The 26,231-nt window shown below is 37.1% G+C and overlaps 1 protein-coding gene and 1 non-coding gene across 2 annotated transcripts; both read left to right on the plus strand.

Moving 5' to 3' along the window:
• The first annotated feature begins 20,165 nt into the window (after positions 1 to 20,165).
• Positions 20,166 to 20,240, plus strand: Trnaa-agc. Its single transcript has one exon. It is a non-coding gene; the product is annotated as a tRNA-Ala (tRNA).
• Positions 20,241 to 24,318: 4,078 nt separating this feature from the next.
• LOC118573801 (CUGBP Elav-like family member 3-A) lies at positions 24,319 to 26,016 on the plus strand. Its single transcript, XM_036174199.1, has one exon. The coding sequence runs from the start codon at positions 24,319 to 24,321 to the stop codon at positions 26,014 to 26,016; it is 1,698 nt and encodes a 565-aa protein (XP_036030092.1).
• Positions 26,017 to 26,231: the final 215 nt, after the last annotated feature.

A 26,231-nucleotide genomic window follows, 5' to 3' on the forward strand; every position in this document is an offset into this window, starting at 1 on the left:
TGTGCCTTTCCTGGAACTCGCTTTGGCGACCAGGCCGGCCTCAAACTCACAAAGATCCACCTGCCTCTGCCTCCCAAGTGCTGGGATTAAAGGCATGTGCCACTAACACCCGGCTAGCCTGTGTCTTTTTATAGGTGAATTAAGTACATTTATATATTAATGACCAGTGATTGTTCATTCCTGTTATCTTTTGGTGGTACTGTGAGTGTACTTCTCTTTTTTGGTGTTTACTGCTATGGTGTTATCTATTGCCTGTGTTTTTGAGGGTGTACCTGACTTCATTAGGGTGGAATTTCCCTTCTAGTGCTTTCGGTAGGGCTGGATTTATGGATAGGTATTGTTTAAATCTGGTTTGACTTGGAATGTCTTGTTCACTCCATCTATGATGATTGAAAGTTTTGCTGGGTATATTAGTCTAGGCTGGCATCCATGGTCTCTTATTGTCTGCAATACATCTGTCCAGGTCCTTCTGTCTTTCAATGTATTCATTGAGAAATCAGGTGTTATTCTGATGGGTTTTCCTTTATAAGTCACTTGGCCTTTTTCCTTTGCTGCTCTTGATATTCTTTATTCTGTACATTTAGTTTTTAAATTATTATGTGGCGAGGGAACTTTTTTGGGGGTCTAGTCTGTTTGGTGTTCCATAGGCTTCCTGTATCTTCATAGGCATTTCCTTCTTTAAGTTGGGAAAGTTTTCTTCTATGATCTTGTTAAATATATTTTCTGTGCCTTTGAGTTGGTATTCTTCTCCTTCCTCTATCACTATTATTTGCAGCTTTGGTCTTTTCATGGTGTCCCAGATTTCTTAGACTTTTTGTATTATGCCATTTTGCATTGGTATTTTCTTTGACTGATGATTCCATATCCTCTATTGTATCCTCTGCACCAGAGATCCTCTCTTTCATCTATTTTATTCTGTTGGTTATGCTTGCATTTGTGTTTCCTCTTCATTTGCTCAGATTTTCTATTTCTAGCATTCCCTTTGTTTGTGTCTTCTGCATTGTTTCTATTTCCCTTTTCAGGTCTTGAACTGTTTCCCTCACCTGTTTCATTGCTTTTTCATGGTTTTCTTTAAGGTATTTATTGTTTTCTTCCACTTTTTATTCAGCTTTTCCTCTAGTTCTTTATAGATTACTTCCCATTTGTTTGTTTGACTTTTTTTCATTTTGTTTATTGATTTCCTCCACTGTTTTGTTTAACTTTTCCTCAATTTTATTTTTCATTTTTTTTTCTTGAAAGGCCCCTAGCATCTTCATGATGCTATTTTTAAGGTTCCTTTCTTCTGCTTCTTCTACCTTGTGGTGTTCAGGTCTTGCTGTTGGAGGAGGGATAGGTTCTGGTGCTGCTGTATTGCTCTTTATGTTGTTGTATGTACTTCTGCCTTGACATCTGCCCATCTCCTCCTCTAATGGGTCTAAGAGGTGCGTGTTTCTGAGTGAGTGTCTGTTGGTCCATCCTTTGCTTGTTGTGTCTGTCTGTGTCTCAGGGGGCCCTTCTGGGTCTAATCTTAGCTTTGGTCTGATTGGAGCAGGCAGCTTCTGTGTCTCAGGGAGCTGCTCTTGGGTCAATCAAAGCTAGTTGATTCTGTGTCTCAAGGATTCATTCTTGGTCTTATCAGGGCTCTTGGTCCAGTCAGAGCAGACAGATTTGGTGTTTCAGGAAGCCTCTCTTGGTCCAATGAGAGGTGACAGATTCTACTTCTCAGAAAGCCACATTTGATCTAGTGAGGGCTGGCAGATTCCATCTCCTGAGTTTACTCTTGGTCCATTGGTGGCTCTTTCTCCAATGAGAGCTCTTTGTGCTGGATGGGAGCTCTATGGGCCAGGTGGGAGCTCTCTGGGCTGGATGGGGAGCTCTCTGGGCTGGATAGAAGCTCTCGTGTCCAGATGAGAGCTCTCTGGTTCAGATGGGAGCTCTCTGGGCTGGATGGAAGCTGTGGGTTGGTCTCCAAGTCTCAGGAAGTGGTTGGGATCTCAGGCCAATAACTGTGGGGGCAGGGCATGTAGGTTGCAGGGTCTGCTGGGGGGGTCTTGGAAAAGGGGAACCTTCCTGTGGGAGCCCTGCCTGCTGGCCAACAACTGGGGCTGAGTTGGGCAGTTCTTCCCTGGGAATGGCTGGGACCCAGGGATGGGACCTAAGGGCAGGCCTCCCTGAGTATGAACCCACTCACTCACCTCTGGGCCAGATGGGAGCTGGGGACTGGTCTCCAAGTCTCAGGAAGTGGCAGGGGTCTCAGGCTGATGGGTGTGGGGGCAGGGCATGTAGCTTGTAGGGTCTGCTGGGGGTCTTGGAGAAGGGGAACCTTCCCATGGGAGCCCTGCCCGCTAGCCAGCAACTCTGTTTATACTATTTATCACATTAAATCAGTACACAATTTAGCTTCTCTCTCATAGCTTTATATGAATCTTTGGTTTTCACAAAGCATCTTTCAGCATCTTCATAACTGTACATAGCAAAAATCTGAAGAAAAACATACTGAAATCTGACATATAGGAAAAGCTTTGATAATGAGCCTAAGTTTAAAGGCAAACCCTGGTGGATCTCTGTGGATCAACTTTAAGTTTAAAGAAATTATGATTGCCCAGATCTGTACATGAAGTAGAACTACTTTTAAAGTTAGCAGTTGTAGGGGCTGTAGATCATATATCTAACCTAGCTTATCAATTTTCCCCCATTTCCCCTTTCTTCATATTTCTACCAAGAAAGCAGAAAACTAACAAAATTTTCAGATTACTACTCTGAACTCTGTGTCTCCAAGTTAATTTTCAATTAGGGACAGAATGATAATTATTTAATTCTTAAAGATGCTGGGAGACATTGACCAAATTAAACAATTTAGAGCTTCAGTAATGTCTAGACACTGCCCCTTTTTGTTATGATTTTTAGAAGAACACACTGATATACAAGAACCTTTTTTATACTCCACTAAGCTGGATCTATAGTTACAATTCCTGAAGGCATTCAGGCCCAAAATATGCTTTTGTCTGAATTACCAAAGCAATTACACCTATCCCTAGAGCAGTTACTGATTAAAAATTATAAGGGCATGATTACAACAAAGCTCTGGGTTTCATCTTCATTTCCTTCCACAATATGTGTTCTTGGTTTTCATGAAACAAAGAAAGCATAAGAATGCAGGCGGCCCTGTATTGTAAGAAGTACATAGGGTTTATTTTCAAATTACAAACACTACAGAGTTGAGAAGAGAAGAGAGGAGAGGAAAGGAAAGTAACAATTTCGAAGAACTGTTATCTTATTTTAACCCTTGGGAAAATGTGTGACCTTAAACTTTACTGTGAAATCTAATGCTCTGTTGGGAGAATAGACATTCCAAAGGAAGGTGAAGAAGGGAAATGTTTGTATTATTAATGGTTTAAATGCATCATGTTCTCTGCTTAAATACAGTCTTGATGAATTGTTCTTAAAAATGGTATTGATCTAGGTAATCAATCGTAGAGCTTTTGTCAAAAAGGATTTTTTTCACCAAAACTACACTATCGATTACTTGCATCATTTCAGGGCTTTAAAAAGAAGAAATGTATTCAAGTCAACACTATTGCTGATGCCCCTGAAAATTCTAGAGTTACACATCGACCCCATTAAAAAAAATAAATAATTGATTTTAGGAGAAGTCACTAGTTGGTTTTGCTTTATTCTCTATCTGTCCCTTGACAACTATTGTACATCTTGTTGCCTCATGCTACCTACCTTGCACTTTAACAGTCAGGGCTGTGGTATTTGAGCTCAAACCTTGCAAAACAAAGACAAGAACAACAATCTTACAATGGTGTTTAATAGTTAAAATAAAGGTCTTGACAGACAACCCCAAGATTGATAAAGATAAACTGGCAAGCTGAGTGAAGTTCTGCAGTTTTAAAATGTTGAGTGATTCCTGCATTAGTGTAAAATCCCAGAAAAGCTGAGAAAACATCTAAATCCTGCAAGCTATATTCAGTCATGTGAAAGACTTACTTGGCAGGATAAGAGTGAATTCAGCAATCCTTCAGGGCCTGTATTTATGATGTTTATGCATTACAAGTTCTCCCTATATATGACTTAGTATTAGCACATGAGTACTCCCACAAGCGTTAAAAACATTATTCTATTTATGTTAATAAGTCAACTCACTGTTCCGATGTAATTATTTAACATCTAGAAGCTTGGCCCAGAAGAGAAATTTCAGAAAGCAAGACTTGATTTAAATAGTCCTAGTCAGCAAGACTACATGGATAAGAGATCTGATATTGTATTGAGTATCATCTTCTAATTCTGTCTTGCAACAGGTAAAGCAATGGCACTGCTATACATTCAATGGCTTCTTCAGGCCCAAAGAATTTGCAACAGAATCAGGAATAAAAATCAAAATCTTAAGTCTAGAAAGTGACTTTAAGTGATAGAGAAGCATATATCCCCCCAAAATGTTATGTCATGAATACAAACCATATTTCAAGAACAGTCACATTGATAATTAATGAAATGATTCTGTATTTTGGCCTTTAGAAAAGCTCATACACAAAACATATTAAGAAAGCAGATATTTGGGGCCACACCACAGCTACATATGCCACTGTTGTCATATGTGCAGAGAATGCCACTTTCCATCTGGATTTGAACTCAAAACAACCTGCTACCCCAATTTACCCTGAGAGAAAAACAGTAGAAAAACTATAATCAAGGAAATATTACACAAAATATCTGGCTAAGACTATGCAGCCTCATGGACTCTTCCATCAGGACATGACCATAATTCTTAATTTTCTTAGGATTCCCATAAGATTGCCAGTGCCTCCATGCAGCAGGAAGTAGTATGAGAAGCTTCACTCTGCTTCCTAAAATATGGTTTATAATGATAAAATAAAAAGATGATTTTTAATTAAAAGGGGTTGATTATAACTACAATATCTTTCTAAAGAAAAAAAAAAGGGGAAGGCAGCTATACTAGATATAAAGCGAAGAATAATCAGACTGCAACTCACAGAACCAGGGAGGCTACATAGCAGGGGGAACCTTGGATGACTGTGGCTTATAATAAGTTTTGGTGTTACTCAATCACTGGGAAAGCTTCAGTGAAACATTTCACTATTAGAATAAGAATTTATGCTGTATAAAGTTGTTAATAGAAAAAAATAAATAGATAAATAGATAGATAGATAGATAGATAGATAGAAAAGCAGATATTATAGATATGATAGAATAAAGAGTAACAAGTTGTTTAAAATGTTTTATGTTGCTATGGATTTTAGTTTATTGATACAAATTTAAAGTTAAGTTTGTTATACTGTATGTATATGTCTACTCTTCCTTAAGGTATTATGTTTTTGCAGTTCATTTGAAATTGCAATGTATAATTTAGAAATTTAGATTAATTAATTAATTAATTAGTCATTTATGATAGCCAAACTTACAGTCATGTTAGGTAAGTTTTATAGTATACATAGATATATTTCTGTTAAGTTTGTAATCTTCAAACACTTCAAAGACTTGGAAAACTTGGCATTTAAAATGTTTTAAAAATTTAGAATTTCTGGACAGTGAGACATGTGTGCTTCTGGCAGCAATGATTTGCTTCAAAGAGAAAGATGGACATTGAAGAAACTCTATATGGAGTTTATCTTCTTCTTGGCAAAAATAGCCATTTGGGCAAAAACTGTTCTTTCCTGTGCTGCTAATAATGTGTTATATAAACTGGACATGTAGTACCCATAAGAAGCTGAACACTTAACTTTGCAAGACTAAATGGTTCTTCAGGTTCCTGCTTCACAAAGGAGACTGCCAAATATTCTATAGGACACAGGGAGAAATAACTAAAAAAACTCTAGTCCTATTGGCTGAAGATGGAAGCCCCAATGTTACAGAGGAACTTTTGATGACTATCCAGGCAAGCAGATGTCTCTGTCATTTCCAGAATTTTGGAAGTTGCTTACAATGTATTTCTTGTTTACTTAGGTAGCATTATGTCCTTCTGAGGTCTTTGATGTAGTTTAAGACTACATAGTTATAATTTTCCTTGGTTATGATAAATGATAAATTAGAAATGAAACCTTAGAATCACAAATATAAGATAAATAGAGTATTTACTTTGAATTTGCCAAACATAAATAGACTAGATATTACAACTGTAATTCTTGCTTGATAACTGTTTTGTTATATGTAATTTTACTAGGTTAAAGTTAAAACCTCCCTTTTTGATTAGACAGAAAAGGGGAAGTGCTGTGAATATGTGTTGCTCTGAATGCTTGATAAATAAAGCTGCATTGGCCTATGGCAGGGCAAGATGGAGCCAGGTGGGAAAATCCAAGAGAGCGAGTGGGAGAAGAAAGGAGAAGGAGATGCCAGCCACCACCAGGAGAAGCAAGATGTAAAAGTACCAGCAAGCTATGGCCATGTGGTAACTTATAGATTAATAAAAACTGGTTAAGTTATAAAAGCTAGCTAGCAAGCAGCCTGCCTTAGGTCCTGCAATTGTTAATTAATATTAAGCCTCTGAATTAATATTTTTTAAGCAGTCAGGAGGGACCAGAGAAATTCAGGATCATAGAGCCTGGGCAGGACCCGAGAATTTGTCCATCTACAATAATATTTTTATGCTACTGTTTCTAATCAAACATAATCAAAGTGGACTCTTTAAAGTTTAACATATATCTTATCAAAATTGTTTCTTTATTATTGTTTCATACATGTATATATTTAAATATCATCATACTTACTTCCCATTTACCCCTCCAAATTCATTCATATTCTGCCTAGCTTTATGTCTTTTTTTTTTTAATAACACACTAACTCCAGTTAGTGCTGCTCCTGTGTACATGAGGCTGTGAGCATCTATTAGAGAATGGGAATCCTATCAGTGGCTATATACTCAATAAAGAATGATCCTCTCTTCACCAGCAACTATCAACTACCAGGAGCTCCATAACTAGGGGTTGGGTCTAATGAGCCATTCCACACCCACATTGTAATTTCTAACATGCTTCATCTTGTGTAAGTCACAATCGTTGAGAATTCATGAATGCAATAGCTGTGATCTGTCCATAATATAGCATTTTATATCATTTCCTCCACATTCTCCAGCTCTTACATTCTTACTTCCACCTCTTCCTCCATGATGTTCTTTGAGTCTTAGTAGTGAACAGAGATTCATGTACCTGAGCCTATGAAGAACATGAATCATTCACACCACTTCATGAGATGATTTGACACCATGCCATTTAGCAAAATAACAATAGCAGATTCTGTCCTGGGGATGACCTTCCTAGTTGTGGACTTTTGACCACTATTATAGGAGCAGGCATAAAATTTTATTCTAGGGAGAAGGCCTCAAATAAAATCAGAAAATGATTAATTACTACACACAATCATACCAATATTTCCAGTAGTTCCATTTTTTGCCTGGCCTATGATTATTAAAGCATACAGAATCACAACACTGGGTACGAGCACTGATTTGTTTTCTCCCCCAGGTACCCTTCATAGCACCTTCCAGAATTGCTGAATTTAGATATCAGGGATGATATTGCTTGGGCATTTTGAGATTGACTTCTCTATGTCCTGTAGGCAAATGCGTGGTACCTTTAGCAACATTGTCTTATCAAGCAGTTATGATGAATAACCAACAGCAATGGAAATAGAAATACCTTATGTTGTTTTGGAGACTAGGGTCTTCCCTGACCACATAGAATAATATCCCAAGCCTTGTACTGCTATTTTCATTTAGCAACCCATGTTTTCTGGAAAAGACAATGTCTACCTACACACAGCAATTCTTTTTTTTTCCAAGACAGGGTTTCTCTGTGTAGTTTTGGTGCCGGTCCTCGATCTCACTCTGTAGACCAGGCTGGCCTTGAACTCACAGATATCTGCCTGGCTCTGCCTCCCAAGTGGTGGGATTAAAGTTATGTGCCACTACCTCACAGCTCACATAGCAATTCTAGTCAAAGTTGTTTTTTGTTGTTGTTGTTGTTTTTAACAAGCTGTATTTTGAAATTAGCTTACTATCTAGTGTGTTAATATATGGTTTAGCTTTGGTTAATTCACATATATACCCTTTTCCTACCTTATCCCCCAAACTCCTATTTCTACTAAATCATATAACTCTCAGTAACCTCTACTCTTTCTACTCACATGTGTCCTATTATTCTTTCACTTATTTTAATTGGGTTGTAAAATATTAGACTTACATATGAGTGATCACACTCTATCTGCATTAGTCCTATCCTCCACAACTTACTTTTTCCAATCAACCAATCCTTCTCTGGTTAACTTGATTAAATCTTATTTCTAGAATCTAAACTGGAATTCCATATTAGAAAATGTAGTTTATCTAACATCTGATAATTACTCTATAAAACATAGAGGGGACTAATAAAAACAGTATCTGAATCTTTCAAATATCTTTACCAACATAACTCTATAAAATGTCCATATGATCACATATATTACTACCATAGAATGTACATTATATAATTATTACTGTGTATCTTTATATAAACATACTTTCTATCAGAAGTATAAATAATTTTCTCAGAGGATTTTTTTTACATGAAGATGAATATATATAAAACTATCTAAGTCAAAGTGTAGTTAGAGTTTTCCTGCCTGGCCCACAGTCAGGACAAATCTCTCTCACCCACCAGGCCCATAGACACTCAGACCCAACCAAATAAACACACAGAAACTTACATTGTTTACAAACTGTATGGCCATGGCAGGCTTCTTGTTATCTACTTCTTCTATCTTAAATTAACCCATTTCTATTAATCTATACTTTGCCACATGGCTTGTGGCTTACTGGTGTCTTTACATGTTGCTTGTCATGGCAGCAGCTGGCATTGTCTCCACCCAGCCTTCCTCTTCCCACAATTTTCTTCCTCCTTGTCTCAACTACCCTATCCTTCCTTCCTGGCTACTGGCCAATCAGCACTTTATTTATTTTAACCAATCAGAGCAACACATTTGACATACAGAACATCCCACAGCACTTTCCATTTCCTTTTTTTTCAAAAAGCAAGGTTTTAACTTTTTTATAGTAAAATTTTAGATAAAAAACAATTATCAAGCAAGGATTATAGTTACAATATTAAAGAAGATATCCTATCTATCTTATATTTGTGAGTCTAAAGTTTTATATCTAACATATCTTTTATCATAACTGAGGGAATTATACCTATCTAGTCTTCAACCACATCAAAGACCTCAGAGGGATGTATTATTACCTGAGAACTGGGAGAAGGATGCAAGCAACTTTCAGGAGTTATGCAGGGTAGACAGAGACAGCTGGCAGCCTGGACAGTCACCTTATGTTCCTTTGTAAAGTTGGGGCATTTGTCTTCAGCCCACAGGGCTAGAGTCTCTTGGTCAGTTTTTTTCAGTGTCCTGTAGAATGTCTGGCAGTTTCCTCTGTGAAACAGGAATCTGAAGGACCATTTTGTCAAGCAAAGTTCAGTGGTCACCTTTCTATGGGTCCTGCATGTCCAGTTGATCAAGCATTCCAGGCAAGAACAGTTTCTTGCTCAAATGGTTATTTTTGCCAAGGTGCAGATAAGATATGAAGTGTCTTCAATGCCCATCCTCCTCTCTGAAGTAAATTGGTGCTGCCAGGAGCAGACATGTCTCACTGTCCAGAAAGTCTAAAATTTAAAAGTATTTTAAATGCCATATTCTGTAGGTCTTTCAAGTATTTGAAGATTACCTATCTATCTGAAATATCTCTATGTATATCTAGAAGATTTAACTAACGTGTCTATGAGTATGATTAGCATAGATGACTAATTATTAATCTATTTTTAATTATACATTACAATTTAACATGAGTTATACAAACATAATTCCTTAAACACGAGTAGAAATACACACACAGTATAACAAAATTAACTTTAAGTTTGTATCAATAGACTAAAATCTATACCAATGTAAAACATTTTAAACAAGTTGTTGCTCTTTAGAAGTAAGTTCCTTAATCTACCCTTTCAGACTATTATATCTATATCATATCCCCTTTTCTTCTTTAGAAAGAAATCGCATTTATAATCAACCTGCTTTAAATAAAAATATTCATTTTTTTATGTCCCACACCAGAGGGCTCTTTTGATTTGGGGCATAAAAATCTCTTAACCTTTTTGTTTTTAGCGATATGTCTAGGTTTAGAGGAGTGAGCCAATTCCATCTCCAAAGCCAGCTTGATAATTTTGGGAAATTGGTGCAGTTTTTCTTACTACTTCCTGCTGGAGGGGGGCCCTGTATCTTATGGTGACATAAAGAAAATTTTAGGATTATGGAGTAGTCTGTGAGGGTAAACCTCTGAGCCAGTTGCCTTGAAACCATTCTGGATGTTGGATCATCTGGGCCATGGTGTCATCAGAGACCTTTCAGGTGGTCTTGGCTGAACAAACCTGATGTATCTTAATGTGGAACAAATCCATAGCCTCTGGCTTTCTGTGAAACCAAAAGCAGAGACTCTTTTCCAAAGCAACATATCTTTATATCCAAATTTTGAAGTCAAGGTACCTTTAAAATTTACATATTTATTTATCTCAACAGCTTTTACAATCAAATCTTTTTCTGTAGTTAAAAATCCCAAAGACAACACAAACCAGATTCTCTGTGTAATATCCATCTTTGTAAGACTGAAATGCTTCTGTGGCTACTGGCTCCACCCACCTCAGCTTCCCAACATGGCGGTGGTACAGTTTACCGCCAGCTCTGGGTCTGGAGCCATGTGTACCATCAACTATCAGAAGCAGTTCTATCAAAGAAGTTCATAGCCCAGAAACTTTTTTTTTTAACTAGCAAAAGCTAAATGTACCACACAGCAGAGTAAAGTGCCACTTGTAGACTCCTCATTCCTGCCCCACTGCAGGTCAGACACACACGCCAGGAACCCTCCATAGTAGTTCAAACTGGCAGGCTGCCACTAATTTGAGAGAGACAACTAGGAAGCTGTTTTTAGCTCTGTTTTAGAATCTTCTTTTCTCAGGTTTTAGGTGGAAACTCTTGCCAACATGTTGGGCGCCATTTGTAGTTAGTTTTCCTGCCTGCCCCACAGTCAGGACAAATCTCTCTCACCTGCCAGGCCCATAGACACTCAGACCCAACCAAGTAAACACAGAAACTTACATTGTTTACAAACTGCATGGCCATGGCAGGCTTCTTGTTATCTACTTCTTCTATCTTAAATTAACCCATTTCTATTAATCTATACTTTGCCACATGGCTTGTGGCTTACCGGTGTCTTTTCATGTTGCTTGTCATGGTGGCAGCTGGCATTGTCTCCACCCAGCCTTCCACTTCCCACAATTCTCTTCCTCCTTGTCTCCCTACCCTATCCTTCCTGCCTGGCTACTGGCCAATCAGCACTTTATTTATTTTAACCAATCAGAGCAACACATTTGACATACAGAACATCCCACAGCATCAAAGTGCCTCCTGAAATGAAAGAAATGAAGTTCTATGCAATTTGTTTGTTTTGAATCTTCAAAAAGCTTACTGTTAAGTGAGAAATTAAAGAAATTATTTGGCATCCATTGTGGAACATTTTTGAAATATTACACATGATGTTAATACAAATCCAAACTTAGTTTTGTTTCTTATTCATTTGTTGTTGTTGCCATAGGTGATGCTTCTGAACATACAGCTGTTTGAAAAAGCATTTTCTCTATATGCCCTTAATTTTATGAATGCTGAAACTTTTTTCTAAGACTATGTTAGCAATAATAGATGTACTCTCATTAACAAAATTCAATAAGACAGCTACAAAAATTATAAAGCAGTAACATTTGAACAATGATGCCTCCACCGTGGGCTAATGTCAAAAGAGAACTAAAGAATATGGGCAAAATAGTTTGAGTAGTTCAATTACACTAAGTCATCAGAGTAGCATGGTAGCATCATGATTTTCTTTATAATTGTTGTTGGGATTTTTAGTACTTTCTGGATAGTTTCAAAGTAAAATTTTCCAGACAATTGTAATGTAAAAGTCAGTTGCTCAGTTTGTAAAAAAATAAGTTTTATAATATATATTATGCGCATGGTACACTTTTTGGTTTCTGTGCTATATTTCAAGTATAGTTAATTTTTAATGTCAACTGATCTATTGATAATATTCATAAATGGAAATATTTATATTCTTTCAACAAGAGTTCCCATTGTACTTTACAAGTTTCTTTCTGAATGATCTGGGAATGTGGGTACTATACCTCAACAAAAACATAAGTTTACTACTAAACGATAGAACAAATTTGGAATATCTTGTGATGGTTTCTAAAACAGCCCAGCTCCTAGACCATAGATATTTTTCAGAAACAAGACATAACTAAATCCAAAGTGTATATGAGTCTGTGTGTGTGTGTGTGTGTGTGTGTGTGTGTGTGTGTGTGCTGGAAAATCTTCCAAAGGGGGTTAAAAATATCTGATCATAATTATCATATGCTAGAATTTAGAAATTTTTATTCATTGTAAATATTATATTGTATTAACTGGTATTCAAATTTCAAAAGAATCTAAATACCATGGTACACACTTGTCATCCCTATACTTGGGAGGTAAAGGCAGGAGGAACTTAAGTTCAAGGTTATCCTTGGCAGCATAGTGAGTTCAACCCCAACCTAAGCTACATAAGACACTATCACATGAAAAAAATCCCAAACAATAAAAAAATACAAAGGAAGCCGAGTGGTGGTGGAACATGCCTGTAATCCCAGCACTAAGGAGGCAGAGGCAGGTGGATCTCTGTGAGTTTGAGGCCAGCCTGGTCTACAAAGCCAGCTCCAGGACAACCTCCAAAAACTACAAAGAAACCCTGTCTCGAAAAACAACAACAAAAATACAAAGGAAACTGAAATAATGTATGCATACAAAAATATGGAATTAGAATTTTATATGATAAAATAAATGTTTATAGCTAAATTTAGAACTTCTAGGAAATCATTTCAATGTTTACTTGGACTAGCCATTATTTAGCTATCATTTCTACATTGATTATGTCATATTTACTATTTTGTAACCATATAAAATTAATAAACTTTCTCATGGTATTTACATTTACAAAACCTACACTTATCTGGGAAAAAGGAATCTCAATTGACAAAATGCTTCCCATCATATTGACCTGTAGTCAAGCCTAAGAGACATTTTCTTATTTGATAATTGATGTGGAAAGGTACACTCCACTCTTTATAGTGTCTTTCCTGGATAAATGTACCATATATATGAAGACAAACTAAGCAAGCTAGTAAGCATCATTTTTCTGTGATTTCTGCTGCAGTTATGGCCTCTGGGTTCCTTTCTTGTGTCTGTTCCCTGACTTCCCTCATTGTGACCTGAGAGGTGTAATATGCAATAAACCATTTACTCCAAAATTTGCTTTTGATAATGGTGTCTTCTTATCATGATCATGGAAAACCTAAACTAACGCACCAAATTGAGGTTCTTAGAACAAACCTAATTTTGTATAAATATTGTTTTTATGTTTGGTGCCACTTATATGTTAGTCAAATACTTGAACACACTGAAACTTAGAGTAGTTTATATTTTTCCTTAAGCTTAGCCTCTTCCAATTCCAGCAATGAGATAGTGAAATTAAATTAGATGCTACATTAGAAAAGGGCATAGATACAGAAAAGTCATGGATAATTCATATATTAAGTTGTCAGGGAAAGAAAATGAAACCCTGATTTTTTGGTTTTACTTTTTTTTAAGTCAGGGATTCTCTGTGTAGCACTGAATATCTTGGAACTCTCTTTATAGACCAGGATGGCCTCAGATTCACCTGCCTCTGCCTCCCAAGTGCTGGGATTAAATATGTGTACCACCACCATCCAGCTGAAACCCTAATTAACAGAGATTGCAAAATGCTAAACAAAAAATGATAAGTAGTTGATTGTAGAGAAAAGAATATACACTGGTGAAATAATAATGAGAGTGTTGAAAGATGGACAAAATTAAGTTCCAAATAAAGATTATTAATTTCACATTTATGAAAATAGTAGGACCTATATTCTTCTGAATTAACTCTTAATGGCATGAGTGATGGCCATTTAAGGTTGCTTACTCAGTATCACTTATCATAGATAATTCCAGCCATCAATAAATAATAACCAAAAGACATAATGAAAAGCTTCAAGTTAATTTATAGCTGGCTACTGATTTACCATAATATATGTCTCAAAAAATGACAGCGGTCATATTCATGTTTCTGTTTACATCATGGAGACATCTTTTTAAGTTTGTAATTCTTTTCTAATCTCAGCTTTCCTCCAATTCTAGATGTTGCTCTTGACAGTATCTAAGAGTTTCACTGAATCAGCATTAACCTATGTCCATGTATATCACTATCAGACTACCTTAGTGGTTCAGTTTGTATTGATTGTATTTATGCTTAGATCCTTTCTGCATGTCTTTATGCACCTCACAAAACTTCTGCAATTCTCTGACTCTGCAACATTTCTCTCTGTGATCAGCTTTGACTTTATGCATGGAGTAGAATTGGACAGAGATCAAACACAGAATGCAAGGTCTGTCTATTTTGATTGATAAGCAAGTGTTTTCTTATGAAATCTGGAACTATAATCATAATATAATCACAACTGGAAATTATTGGTCAGCACATTTCTTCCTGGAAGAGATAAGTGAAAAATGTTTATGAGGGAAAAATAGGGATACTAAAACATCGTTCTCTGTCTCTCCCTGACTCTCTGTCTCTCTGTGTCTCTCTCTGTGTGTCTCTCTCTGTGTCTCTCTGTGTCTCTGTCTCTGTCTCTGTCTCTGTCTCTCTCTCTCTCTCTCTCTCTGTCTCTCTCTCTTGTTTATTTGACCAAGAAAAATTATGGCTATTTCTTTGAGAAAATTGAAGAAACATTATAGGCACAGATTTCTCTATACCATATCAGTTGATGCTCTGCATTTCTTTCATACCTATGTGTGGTAGTTTGAATGAAATGTCTCCCATAATCCAAACATTTGAATATTTGGTCCATGGTTCGTACCTGGTTTGAGAGGATTAAGAGATGTGACCTTGCTGCCGAAAGTATATTACTGGGTGGACTTTGAGAATTCAAACATGCAAACCATTCTGAGATTGCTCTTTGCTTCCTGATTATGGTTCCAGATGTGAGCCCTCAGATTCCTGTTCTGGCCCCCACATTTTTGCTTTGCCATGAATGTCTCTAAATCTCTGGAACTATGAGCCCAAATAAACCTTTCTATAATTTGCCCTGGTCATGATGTTTTGTCATTGTAACAAAAACTTAGCTAATACAGAACTAGTTGGTACTATGGACTGGGTGATTGCTCTAAAGAACATGATCATGAGTTATTTGTGGGAAATGTAGAAGAATTTGGAACTTTAAACTAGAAAAATGTTTAGATGATGTAATGGAGATAAATGGGCCATTCTAGTAGGAGCTTGAAAGACAGCAGTACTGACAATTAGAAGAAGGGAGGCACAGCTCAAAAGGTTTCAGAAGGAACACTATTAACAGCCAGGCTAGAGAAAATTCCAGTGATACTTTTGGTAAATAATTTGGCTGCTTTGTACCATTGTCCTACAAACTTGCTTGTGGCTAAATTTAAAATAAATGAACTAATTTCTTTGGGGAGGATATTTCAAGACAGTCTATTATTGACTCTGCATAATGGGTATTAGTAATCACTCTTATGCAGATCTACAATGAATAAAAAGCAAGTCAAGCCAAAAGAAATACAAAATGTACACTATAAAGAGAAAAAGTATGCCCTGGGCACCAGCCATCCTGGGAAGAACTGCCCAACTTTGGCCCAGTTTCTAGCCATTCTGCAGGGCCCTTCGGGAAATTTCCCCTTTTCCAAGACTGCAGGCAGACCCTGAAGTCTCCACACCCTGCCTCCACACCCATCTGCCCCCAGCCACTTCCTGAGAATCAGAGACTAGGCCCCAGCTCCCATTCTGCCCCAGAACTCCCATCTGGACCAGAGGTGAGTGCTTGGGGTCACATCAAGAGAGGCCCATACCTATGTCCCAGCTCTGGGCACCAGCCATTCTAGGGAAGACCTGCCCTACTTGGCCCCAGGTTCTGGCCATTTGGCTTGCCTTGCGGGAAGGTTCCCCTTTTCCAAGACTGCAGGCAGACCCTGCAATCTCCACACCCGGCCCCCACAACCATCTTCGTGAGACCCCAGCCACTTCCTGAGACATAGAAACTAGCCCCCAACTTCTACCCTGCCCTGGAGCTCACATCTGGACAAAATAAAAATAACCCAGCCACTTCCTGAGACTTAGAAACCAGCCCCCAGCTTCCATCCTGCCCTGGAACTCCCATCTTTACCAGGGCCCCCAACTCCCATCCCACCCTGGAGCTCCCATCTGGACAAGATACCAATACCCCAGTGACTTCCTGAGACTCAGAGACCAACCCGAAGCTCCCATCCAACCAGCACTCCCATCTGGCCCTGAGCTTTCATCTGGACCAGAGAGAGGCTCCCTAAATCTGTCAGCTCTGTCTGGACCAAGTACGCTGATAATACCAAGAATGAATCCTCAAGGAGATGGGCAGACGTCAAGGCAGAACTACATACAACAAAATAAAGAGCAATACAGCATCACCAGAACCTAGCCCTTCTCCAACAGCTAGACCTGAACATCACAGAATGGAAGAAGAAGAAGAAGAAGAAAACAACCTTATAAATAACATCATGAAGAGGCTAGAGCCTTATATAGAAGAAATCAAAAATAAAGTGGAGGAACAGACAAACAAAAAATGGGAAGAATGTTACAAAAAAAAGAAAAAAACTATAGGAAAGGACAAATAAAGCAGAAGGAAACAATAAGACCCTGAAAGAAAATCATGAAAAAGCAATGAAACAGATGAGGGAAACAGTCCAAGACCTGAAAAGAAATAGAAAAAAAAATGAAGAAGACACAAACAGAGGGAATGCTGAAAATAGAAAATCTGAGTAAACAAACAGGAACTTCAGATGCAAGTATAACCAACAGAATGCAAGAGATGGAAGAGAGGATCTCTGATATTGAAGATACGTTAGAAGAAATAGATTCATCAGTCAAAGAAAATACTAAAACCAACAAAGTCATGACCCAAAATACCCAAGAAATTTGGGATACCATGAAAAGACCAAATCTATGAATAATAGGGATAGACGAAGGAGAAGAATACAAACTCAAAGGCACAGAAAATATATTTAACAAGATCACAGAAGAAAACTTTCTCAACTTAAAGTAGGAAATGCCTATGAAGATACAAGAAGCCTATAGAACACCAAAGAGACTAGACCCCCCCCAAAAAGTTCCCTTGCCACATAATAATTAAACAACTAAATGTACAGAATAAAGAAAGAATATTAAGAGCAGCAAAGGAAAAAGTCCAAGTGTTTTCAAAAGGCAAAACCATCAGAATAACACCCAATTTCTTAATGGAGACTTTGAAAGCCAGAAGGACCTGGACAGATATAATGCAGACACTAAGAGACCATGGATGCCACCCTAGACTGATATACCCAGCAAAACTTTCAATCATCATAGATGGAGTGAACAAGACCTTCCAAGACAAAACCAAATTTAAACAATACTTATCCACAAACCCAGCCCTACAGAAAGCACTAGAAGGAAAATTCCAACCTAAGGAAGTCAGATACACCCATGAAAACACAGGCAATAGATAACACCACTGCAGTAAACCCCAAAGAAGAGAAGTACACACACACTACCACTATATCTATATATATAAACAGGAATGAACAATCACTGGACATTAATATCCCTTAATATCAATGGACTTAATTCACCTATAAAAAGACATAGACTAACAGAATGGATACGAAAACAGGACTCATATTTCTGCTGCATACAAGAAACACACCTCAATTTCTCCTAAGAGAAATATAAATCTTAATATTGGTACATGTCTTATCAAGCCATATTGACACATGAAATTTTATGTATTGCTATTTTAAAACTTAATACTGTACCCTGACATATTTCCCTTCTTCAAAGATGTCCAGGAAGTATTCATAAAAGATTCCAAGTAAGTAGAAGAATGGCAGGCAATTTAAGCTTATAAAAACTTTTGATGTTAAATTGCTTTTAGTCTATGTTCAATGTACTACTTTCTGTTAGATCACTATTTGGCTATGCTAGAAGTTAGTAGAAAAGAGCATTTCCTAAATGATCTTTTTTTTTTTTTTTTCAAACTATTTGCTCGCACTCTCAATTTAAGTAATGGGCACTGGCAGTTTCTGTGGAAAATGAAGAGGAAAAAGAGTAAGGAAAATCTCATTTTATCAAACAACCAAGTAGACCAAGTACATCAAACACATGCATTTTCATTTCACTACAAAGAACAGGTTCAACAGAGCATAAAAGAACATATTACCATAGAGACAGCTCTATGCCAGCATATCAACTCAAGATGCATCCAGGTTACTTTTCTGATTTATGGGTCCCATAGCATCCTTCTGCCAAGGATGAGTCCCATGATTAGAGAAGCAGATTAATTCTAAAGGCATATGACATCCTTCATCTTATTCCCCTTTCTCTAACAATTATGAATGAGACAACCAATGACCAAGGGATAAGTAAATTTAGAGCTATGAATATTTCAAGCATAATCTTGTTCACAGTAAAACAAACCCAAATCAGGTATAGTAGGTTTCCCCAAATACAGCCTACATTTACTTCAAGATTGGTCCCCCTACCTCCAAGCAGTAGCAAATTCTAATTTACACCCCTAGCTGTTGTACCTCCTGTCATTTGACACACAGTCAATTTTTATAAGCATTACAAACTTATAAACTACCTTTGGTAATTGTCAGAATGGGTAATATTCATTCATTCATTCATTCATTCATTCATATCTTTGCATAAAAAAAACACCTGTGGCATGAAATCTCAAAACTATGCATTTTGAATTAATGTGGAATTAGAATAAATTGCTAGTCAGAATTATATATTAATGTGCTGCCCCATGAGGAAAGTCAGCATTATGAATCACATAACAATATTTCACAACCTAAAACACATTAGAGTTCTGTGATACAATTTCCCAATTCCCACAAACAAAATTAAAACTACACTGGCCAGATTTTAATTTCTTTAGACTTTAGTGTTGGAAAGGGTAATTTTAAAACATTTTAAACAGCTAAAAACATTCTCTCTCTCTTTCTCTCTCTCTCTCTCTCTCCCCCCTCTCTCTAGAAAAGCACAGTAAGCATAATTATTTTCTTAGAGGACCAAAAATAGACACAATCTTTATAAAATATTACTTTTTACCATTTCTAAAGTAATTTCAGTAATAATGTGCTGTCTTCCATATACCAAAATGACATTTATGACCCAAGATCAGTAGGTTGAATGATTTGAATTGTGTATCCAGAAGGAAGGATATATATATATATATATATGTATATATATAGATATATATATACATATATATATATACATATATATATATATATATATTTTACTGATTTATTGACATGTTCAGACCTAGCAGAACTTTGTGACCTGGAACACATTTGTGGGTTCTAACACTAAGGTAAAGGGTATAGCATGTAGTCATGTATTTGAATAAACCTAACCAATTCAGAAAAGTCAAAACTATGACATCTCTCCTGTCCTATAAGTAAATTGCCAGAGCAAAATAATTAGTCATGATGGTTCTTCATCAGTTGAGCAACACTCAGAGAGAATAATTTTCCTAAGATTTTCATTACAGCACAAGCTAAACTCTGTGGTTATCTGAAATGGTTATGAAATTACTAGAAATAAGAAATTTTCAATCTTGCATCCTCTTTCACAGGCTTACTTTAAGTGGGGAAAGATAAGTGAGCTTTTCGAAATTGTAGTAGACAGCATCCAAGAAGCAATTTGCAACTGACTCATCTTTTCAGAGGCCAGGTAGACCAGGAATTTTTTTTTTTAATGTAGCATTTGGATTTCCACTGTTAAGATGATTTCAAAAAGCATTAAGTGAGCTTCTGTTTAAAATATATATTAAATATTATACATTTTATTCCAACTAGGGGAACTTCAAGTTATGTATGGCCATTGCCTACTTAGGAGAAGCTCAATAACAGGTAAGGAAAAAATCAAATACATGAAGAAGTACCTTGTTTTAGTCACTGTTTTAATGCCATGAAGAGATACCATGACTGAAGCAATTATAAAAATAAAGCATTTAGGTTTTGGGGATTTAGCTCAGTGGTAGAGCGCTTGCCTAGCAAGCACAAGGCCCTGGGTTCAATCCTCAGCTCCAAAAATATTAAAAAAATTTTAAAAAAAGCATTTAATTAGGCGTTTGCTTACAATTTCAGAGGTTTAATTCATTGCCATTATGACAGGAAGCATGGTGGCATGCAGGCAGATGCTGGAACATTAGCTGAAAGCTACATCCTGACCAATAAGCAGAGAAAGTGACATTGGGCCTATTGTGGGCTTTTGAAAACTTGAAGCCCACCTCCAGTTACAAACTTCTTCCAAACAAACAAAACCTCCTAATCCTTCTCAAATATAGTTCACTTGCTGATGATTAAGAATTCAAATATATGAGTCTATGGAACCATTCCATTTTTATATCAGGCCAGCTATTTCCATATGGTTAGGGAACCTTGTAAGACAGAAGTTGGTATCAGAAGTGGGGTAACACTGGCATACAGAAAATATACCATGGGTTCTCAAGAAGAGACTTTTAGGGAATTCTATAAAAGTTAGGCAAATGGTATAGGGATAGAGGTTCATTAAGAAAAAATAAAAAACAGAAGACGACAAACAGGAATGATGCTCAGTAAATAACATAAAAGGATGTGGACAAGGTTCTAAAATTTGGGGGCAGGAAATTCAAATATATTATAATCAAGTATGATCAGGGAGTTTTTGCTAAATGACATAGTTTTACCTCGTGAAGTAATTTATTTTCTTTACAGACTATTTTATTAACAGTTTTAGTCCTTATTTTCATTATTGTAATCTTCATGCTATATATGGAAACAGTATGTTTACTAAATGAAAGAGATAATTCACAGGGGATAAAACATCTAAATTTCACATAAAATTTAGCTCATCTAACTATAGACAACATCAGGGAGCCTAGAGCCCTATACTAGATAGCTATTGTGATGGCTTTTTTTTTTTTTTTTTTTTTTTTTTTTGGTTTTTCAAGACAGGGTTTCTCTTTGTAACTTGGCTATCATGGAACTTTGTAGACTAGCTTGGCCTTGACCTCAGAGATCTGTTGTGGGATAATGTCTTTCTGTATGCTGTGAATATGTGTTGCTTTGACTAGTTGATAAATAAAGCTGCATTGGACTATGGCAAGGCAGGATGGAGCCAGGCAGAAAAATCTAAGAGAAACAGAGGGAATAGGAAGGAGATGCTTCCTGTTGCCAGCAGGAGAAGCAAGATGTGAAAATACTGGTAAGACATTGCTATGTGGCAACTTATAGATTAATAGAAATGGGCTAATTTAAGATATAAAGAGCTAGCTAGCAAGAAGCTTCAGCCATAGGCCATGGGCATAAGTTTGTAAATAATATTAAGCTTCTGAATGATTATTTTATAAATGGCTGAGGGACCAGAGCCAGGTGGTAAAGGAGAAACCTTCCTGCTACAGTGACCCACCTGGCTCTGCCTCCTGGGTATAGGGATTAAAAGTTAGTGCCACCATTGTCTGGTTGTGATGACTATTCTTGTTTGTCAACTTGACTACATGTGGAATTAACTACAATCCAGAAATGGAAGATACACCTGTGAAAGATTTTATTCCTTAGTTTGGAGTGGGTGAATCCACTTCTTGTCCAGATCTTTGAGACAGGAAGATAAATGCCTTTAATCTAGATTTTGAAGCAGGAAGACACATTTAATATCAGCTATACCTTCTGTTGGAAGTCTGTATAAGGACATGGATGAAAGAAGCTTTTGCTCTTTCCCTGCTTGCTCTCACCTTGCTGGCAAGTGCATTCCTTCACTGGCATTAAAGCCTACCTCTTCAAGATTCCAGAGTATATTGAAGACCAGCAGAGACATCCTGCCTCATGGACTGAGTAGCTACTGGATGCTTGGGCTTTCTTTTCACAGTCAGCCATTATTGGAATAGCTGTATCACAGCCTATAAATCATTCTAATAAATTACTCTTGTATCTATATCTATATCTATCTATCTATCTATCTATCTATCTAGAGATTCATTCTATAAGTTCTGTTTCTTTAGAGAACCTTGACTAAGACACCTATAAAATAATTTTTATTGATTACAAAAGTCTCTTCTTACTAAGAATGGTGGCCTTGAAAGCTTAATGAGTTCTGAAACTGATTGGTCACATAGGTATCTGGAAAACAGAGATTTGTCCATGGTCTGGTAAGTGATAGAAAAAGGGTGACTGTGCCTCCAGTGTTACTTTAAACCATGGGGATGGGTCATTATATCACTTTCTGATTTTAATAGGAAAATGATTTTTGGAAAATTAAGCTTTATTTATTTTTAATGAAGCATTTCTTGGAGGCATTTGGCAAAATAACATCCTTGAGCAAACGGATCCCTAGCTTCTCATCAGCATATTATGAAGTCATATTTTATCTCTTCACGTGTAGTAGTTTTAGTCTACATACTAACTTTGAACTTGTCGTATCTTTAGGATCATACCATAGCAGGGATACTGGAATGAAGTTCAATGTTGACAGCTTCAAATGTCAAGCCCTGAGGGTATTTTTGGAATGTACCTTCCTATCTGGTCTCAAAATTATGCTTTATGCTTAATATTTAAGCTTTCAGTTTGGAAGAGTAAGTGACCATCATTTTGAACATAAATATGCAATAATTTCAAAAATTTCTTGAGTATGATTATATAGACAAACTGTGAGAAAAGTAATGGAGACACTTAAAATCTCCTTCCTCAAAGAAACTAATATTAGGAGAACTGATAGTATAAACTACCTCATTATACCTAATGAGTAGTGACAATGACTTAAATAGGCAAAAAAATAAAAAAATAAATAAGCATCTTTGAGCTTTGGTCTTTAGACATAAGGATAAATTTCCCTGATATTAATAAATACTTTCTGTTTGGAAAAGATAACTGTGAGATCTATACTTACTGATCATGCCAAAAAGAAGAAATGATAATGCATGCCAGAAAGAAACAAAACAAAAAAAAACCCTCATGATTATTCGTTTGGTGTGTGTGTGTGTGTGTGTGTGTGTGTGTGTGTGTGTGTGTGTTTTATACATGGATGGAATAATGAATGGAGCAAAGGTAAACTGGAAAGTGAAATGTGTGAAGTTGTGAAATGTAAAAACAAAATATATCATATCCACACAATGGATAAAAAAATAAAATATTAATCTATACTATAGCATAGGCACATCTTGAAAACAGCTGGGTATGAGAAGTAAAACAGAAAAGCCACATATTATACCATTTAATGGGTTATGGAGAAATGAGGAATGACTGCTTAAGTGGGACAAAGAATTTTTTGGAGGAGGGTGCATTTATTATTTGGATTATTGTAATGACAGAATACTTTTGTGAATACATTTAAAACATTAAAAGGATGAACTACATAAATGAATTTTAGTGAAACTCTTATTTTAAAATTTTCCTTTGTATTCCTTTAGTATAATGTACAAACCACTAGGCATTTTGTTTTCCCTGCAGTATGTTTCAATCCTCCATCATTTTCCCATCACAGCCTCAAAATACTTAAAGGTTAATATGAAACTCATCTAAAGAATACAATGAATTGGTGATTTCTTGGACGTTTAAGGCACTTTCCAGAAAAATAAAATAAAATAAAATAAAAGAGGTATTTTTTTGTTGTTGTTGTTGTTGTTTTTGTTTTGTTTTGTTTTTCAAGACAGAGTTTCTCTGTGTAGCTTTGTAGCTTTCCTGGATCTCCCTTTGTAGCCCAGGCTGGCTTCGAACTCACAGAGATCCACCTCCCTAGTGCTGGAATTAAAGGCGTGTGCCACCACTGCCCAACAAAAAAAAAAAAAAAAAAAAAAAAAAAAGTTTTTAACAAAAGTTCAAAGATATATATCCTTCCTTCTATAGCAAACTGTCTATTTCATGGGCCTTATGAGCACAAAAATAAAGTCTGTAGGCATGCCTACTTTTTGCATGGAAAACATCAACACCTTTGCTGTAAAAATCAGGCACTATCCCTGCGCTCCAGTTTAGAACCTCAGACAGTCCTGGCGTTGAATCTAGTCGCCCTGTTTGTTTCTATTTCGTCATTATCTTGCGACAATCCCACTACTCCTTGACAACGGCGATGCCATCACCATTTGTGCCGCAGCAGATTTTTCACCATCAGTCAAGTCACCTCCATCCAGCCTATCTACCATGAATACCACCAGCCTTGCTGTGCGAAAGTACGTTGAAAGAAACCAGTTCCGTGAAGGGTTCAGAATCGATGCCACCAAGAATGAACAGGATGACAGTAAGATGTTCATTGGGGGACTTTCTCCAGAACTGAACAAGCAAGCACTTCTGAAATACTTGTCTCAGTTTGGTGAGATCATAGATTTTACTATAAAAATAGACCAAAATACTGGCCTCTCTAGGGGATTTGGATTCGTGCTTTTCAAAGATAGTTCTACCGTAGAGAAGGTGTTACTAGTGAAAGACCACAGAGTGGATGGCAAGAAAGTAGAGTTTAAAAGGGCTAAAGCCATTGAATCTCAATTCCCCATCAAAAAGATTTTTGTGGGTGGGTTGAACCCTCGGATGTCTGAAGAAAAAATAAGAGCCTACTTTGGCACATTTGGGCAGATAGAGGATATTGAGCTCCCACTGTGTTCATATACAAAGAACAGAAGAGCTTTTGGTTTTATAAAATACATGGAAGAAAACCCTGCTAGAAAGGTCTTAGAAACCAGATTCCATTTCATTGGCTCCAGCCGTTGTGAAGTTAAAATGGCAGTCCCTAAAGAATATCCTAGAAGACAACAGAGTAAAAGTAAGACTAAAGCTATGGTTAGGGAAAGAAAAAGTGTTCCAGCTGCTGAATTTGAAAGCCACAGGGGACGAGAAGGCAACCAGGGATGTTATTTTATGGCTAACTCAGATGCTCAAGAAGCCAACCTAGATGTCCACAGAGCTGGCCCATATACTTTCAGAGCAAACTCAAATGTCACTGTGGCAAATGCCACTAGTTTGGGGGATAACCCCAGTGAATTCCAGGCAAGCCCCAATGTTCTGTTGACAAATTCAAGTGATTTCATGGCAAGCCAGAATGCTTTCACACCAAACTCAAATACTGTAGGGGTAAGCAACTATGCACTGGGGGCAAACCCAAATGCCTTCTGGGAAAACCAGTATGCTCTTGGGGCAAGTCCAAATGCCTTCAGTACAAGCCAGTACACTTTGAAACCATACCCAAATGCTTTGGGAGTAAGCCAATATGCTTTGGCGGCATACCCTAATCCTTTTGGGATAAGCCAATGTGCTTTAGGGGCAACCCCAAATGCCCACTGGACAAATCAATATCCTTTCGGAACATACTCAAATGCTTTTGGGGTAAGCCAGTATGCTTCTGGGACAAGGCCAAATGCTTTTGGAGTAAGCCAGTACACTCAGAGTGCAAACTCAGATGCCTTCAGGCCAAACTACTATGCTTTTTTGGCAAACTCATATGATTTCCAGACAAGCCACTATGTTCTGGAGACATCCCCGAGTGTTTTTAGGACAAGCCCATATGCTCTGGGGGCAAACCCAAATGCCTTTGGGGCAAGTCAGTATACTGTGGGAGCAATGCAAAATGTTTTTGGAGCAAATCAAAATGCCTTTGAAGCAAATGAGAACTTTTGTGGGGCAACTGGCAGTGGCAGAAGCACTGGAAGACATACTTTCTCTCAAGTACAGGGCCATTTCACAAATGCCTACAATCCCCTGCCTGCTTTTTGTGGCTCTAATGAAGATTATTTCTTCCGATACAGCTATGAGGCTTATGAGTTGGAATCTGCACTTAATTGCAATGTGCAAATAAACCAGTCCTCTCTCCTTGGTAATGATTACCAGGGAACTTTTTCAGCATTTTGAAGCCTAAAGATGAAGCCTTTATCCAAGGAGCACTCGGTTCAACCATGAAAGGTTCAGTGACTTAGGGGGAACTGGTCAAACAACGGCCTGATTGGACATTGTCACTACTTGCAGCCACTTTTGAAGTACCAAAACATTTCCATCACCTTTTGTCACTGGAGCTTCAAGGAGAAGACAAAGGCTTGAGACTGCCTTGGAGAATGTTTTCTGGGAAA

The sequence above is a fragment of the Onychomys torridus genome, chromosome X, assembly GCF_903995425.1.
Source record: "Onychomys torridus chromosome X, mOncTor1.1, whole genome shotgun sequence".
NCBI classification, from domain to species: Eukaryota; Metazoa; Chordata; class Mammalia; order Rodentia; family Cricetidae; genus Onychomys; species Onychomys torridus.

Excerpts from the sequence above, each read along its gene's own strand:
- LOC118573801 (XM_036174199.1), top strand. The coding sequence starts at position 24,319 with ATGAATACCACCAGCCTTGCTGTGCGAAAGTACGTTGAAAGAAACCAG.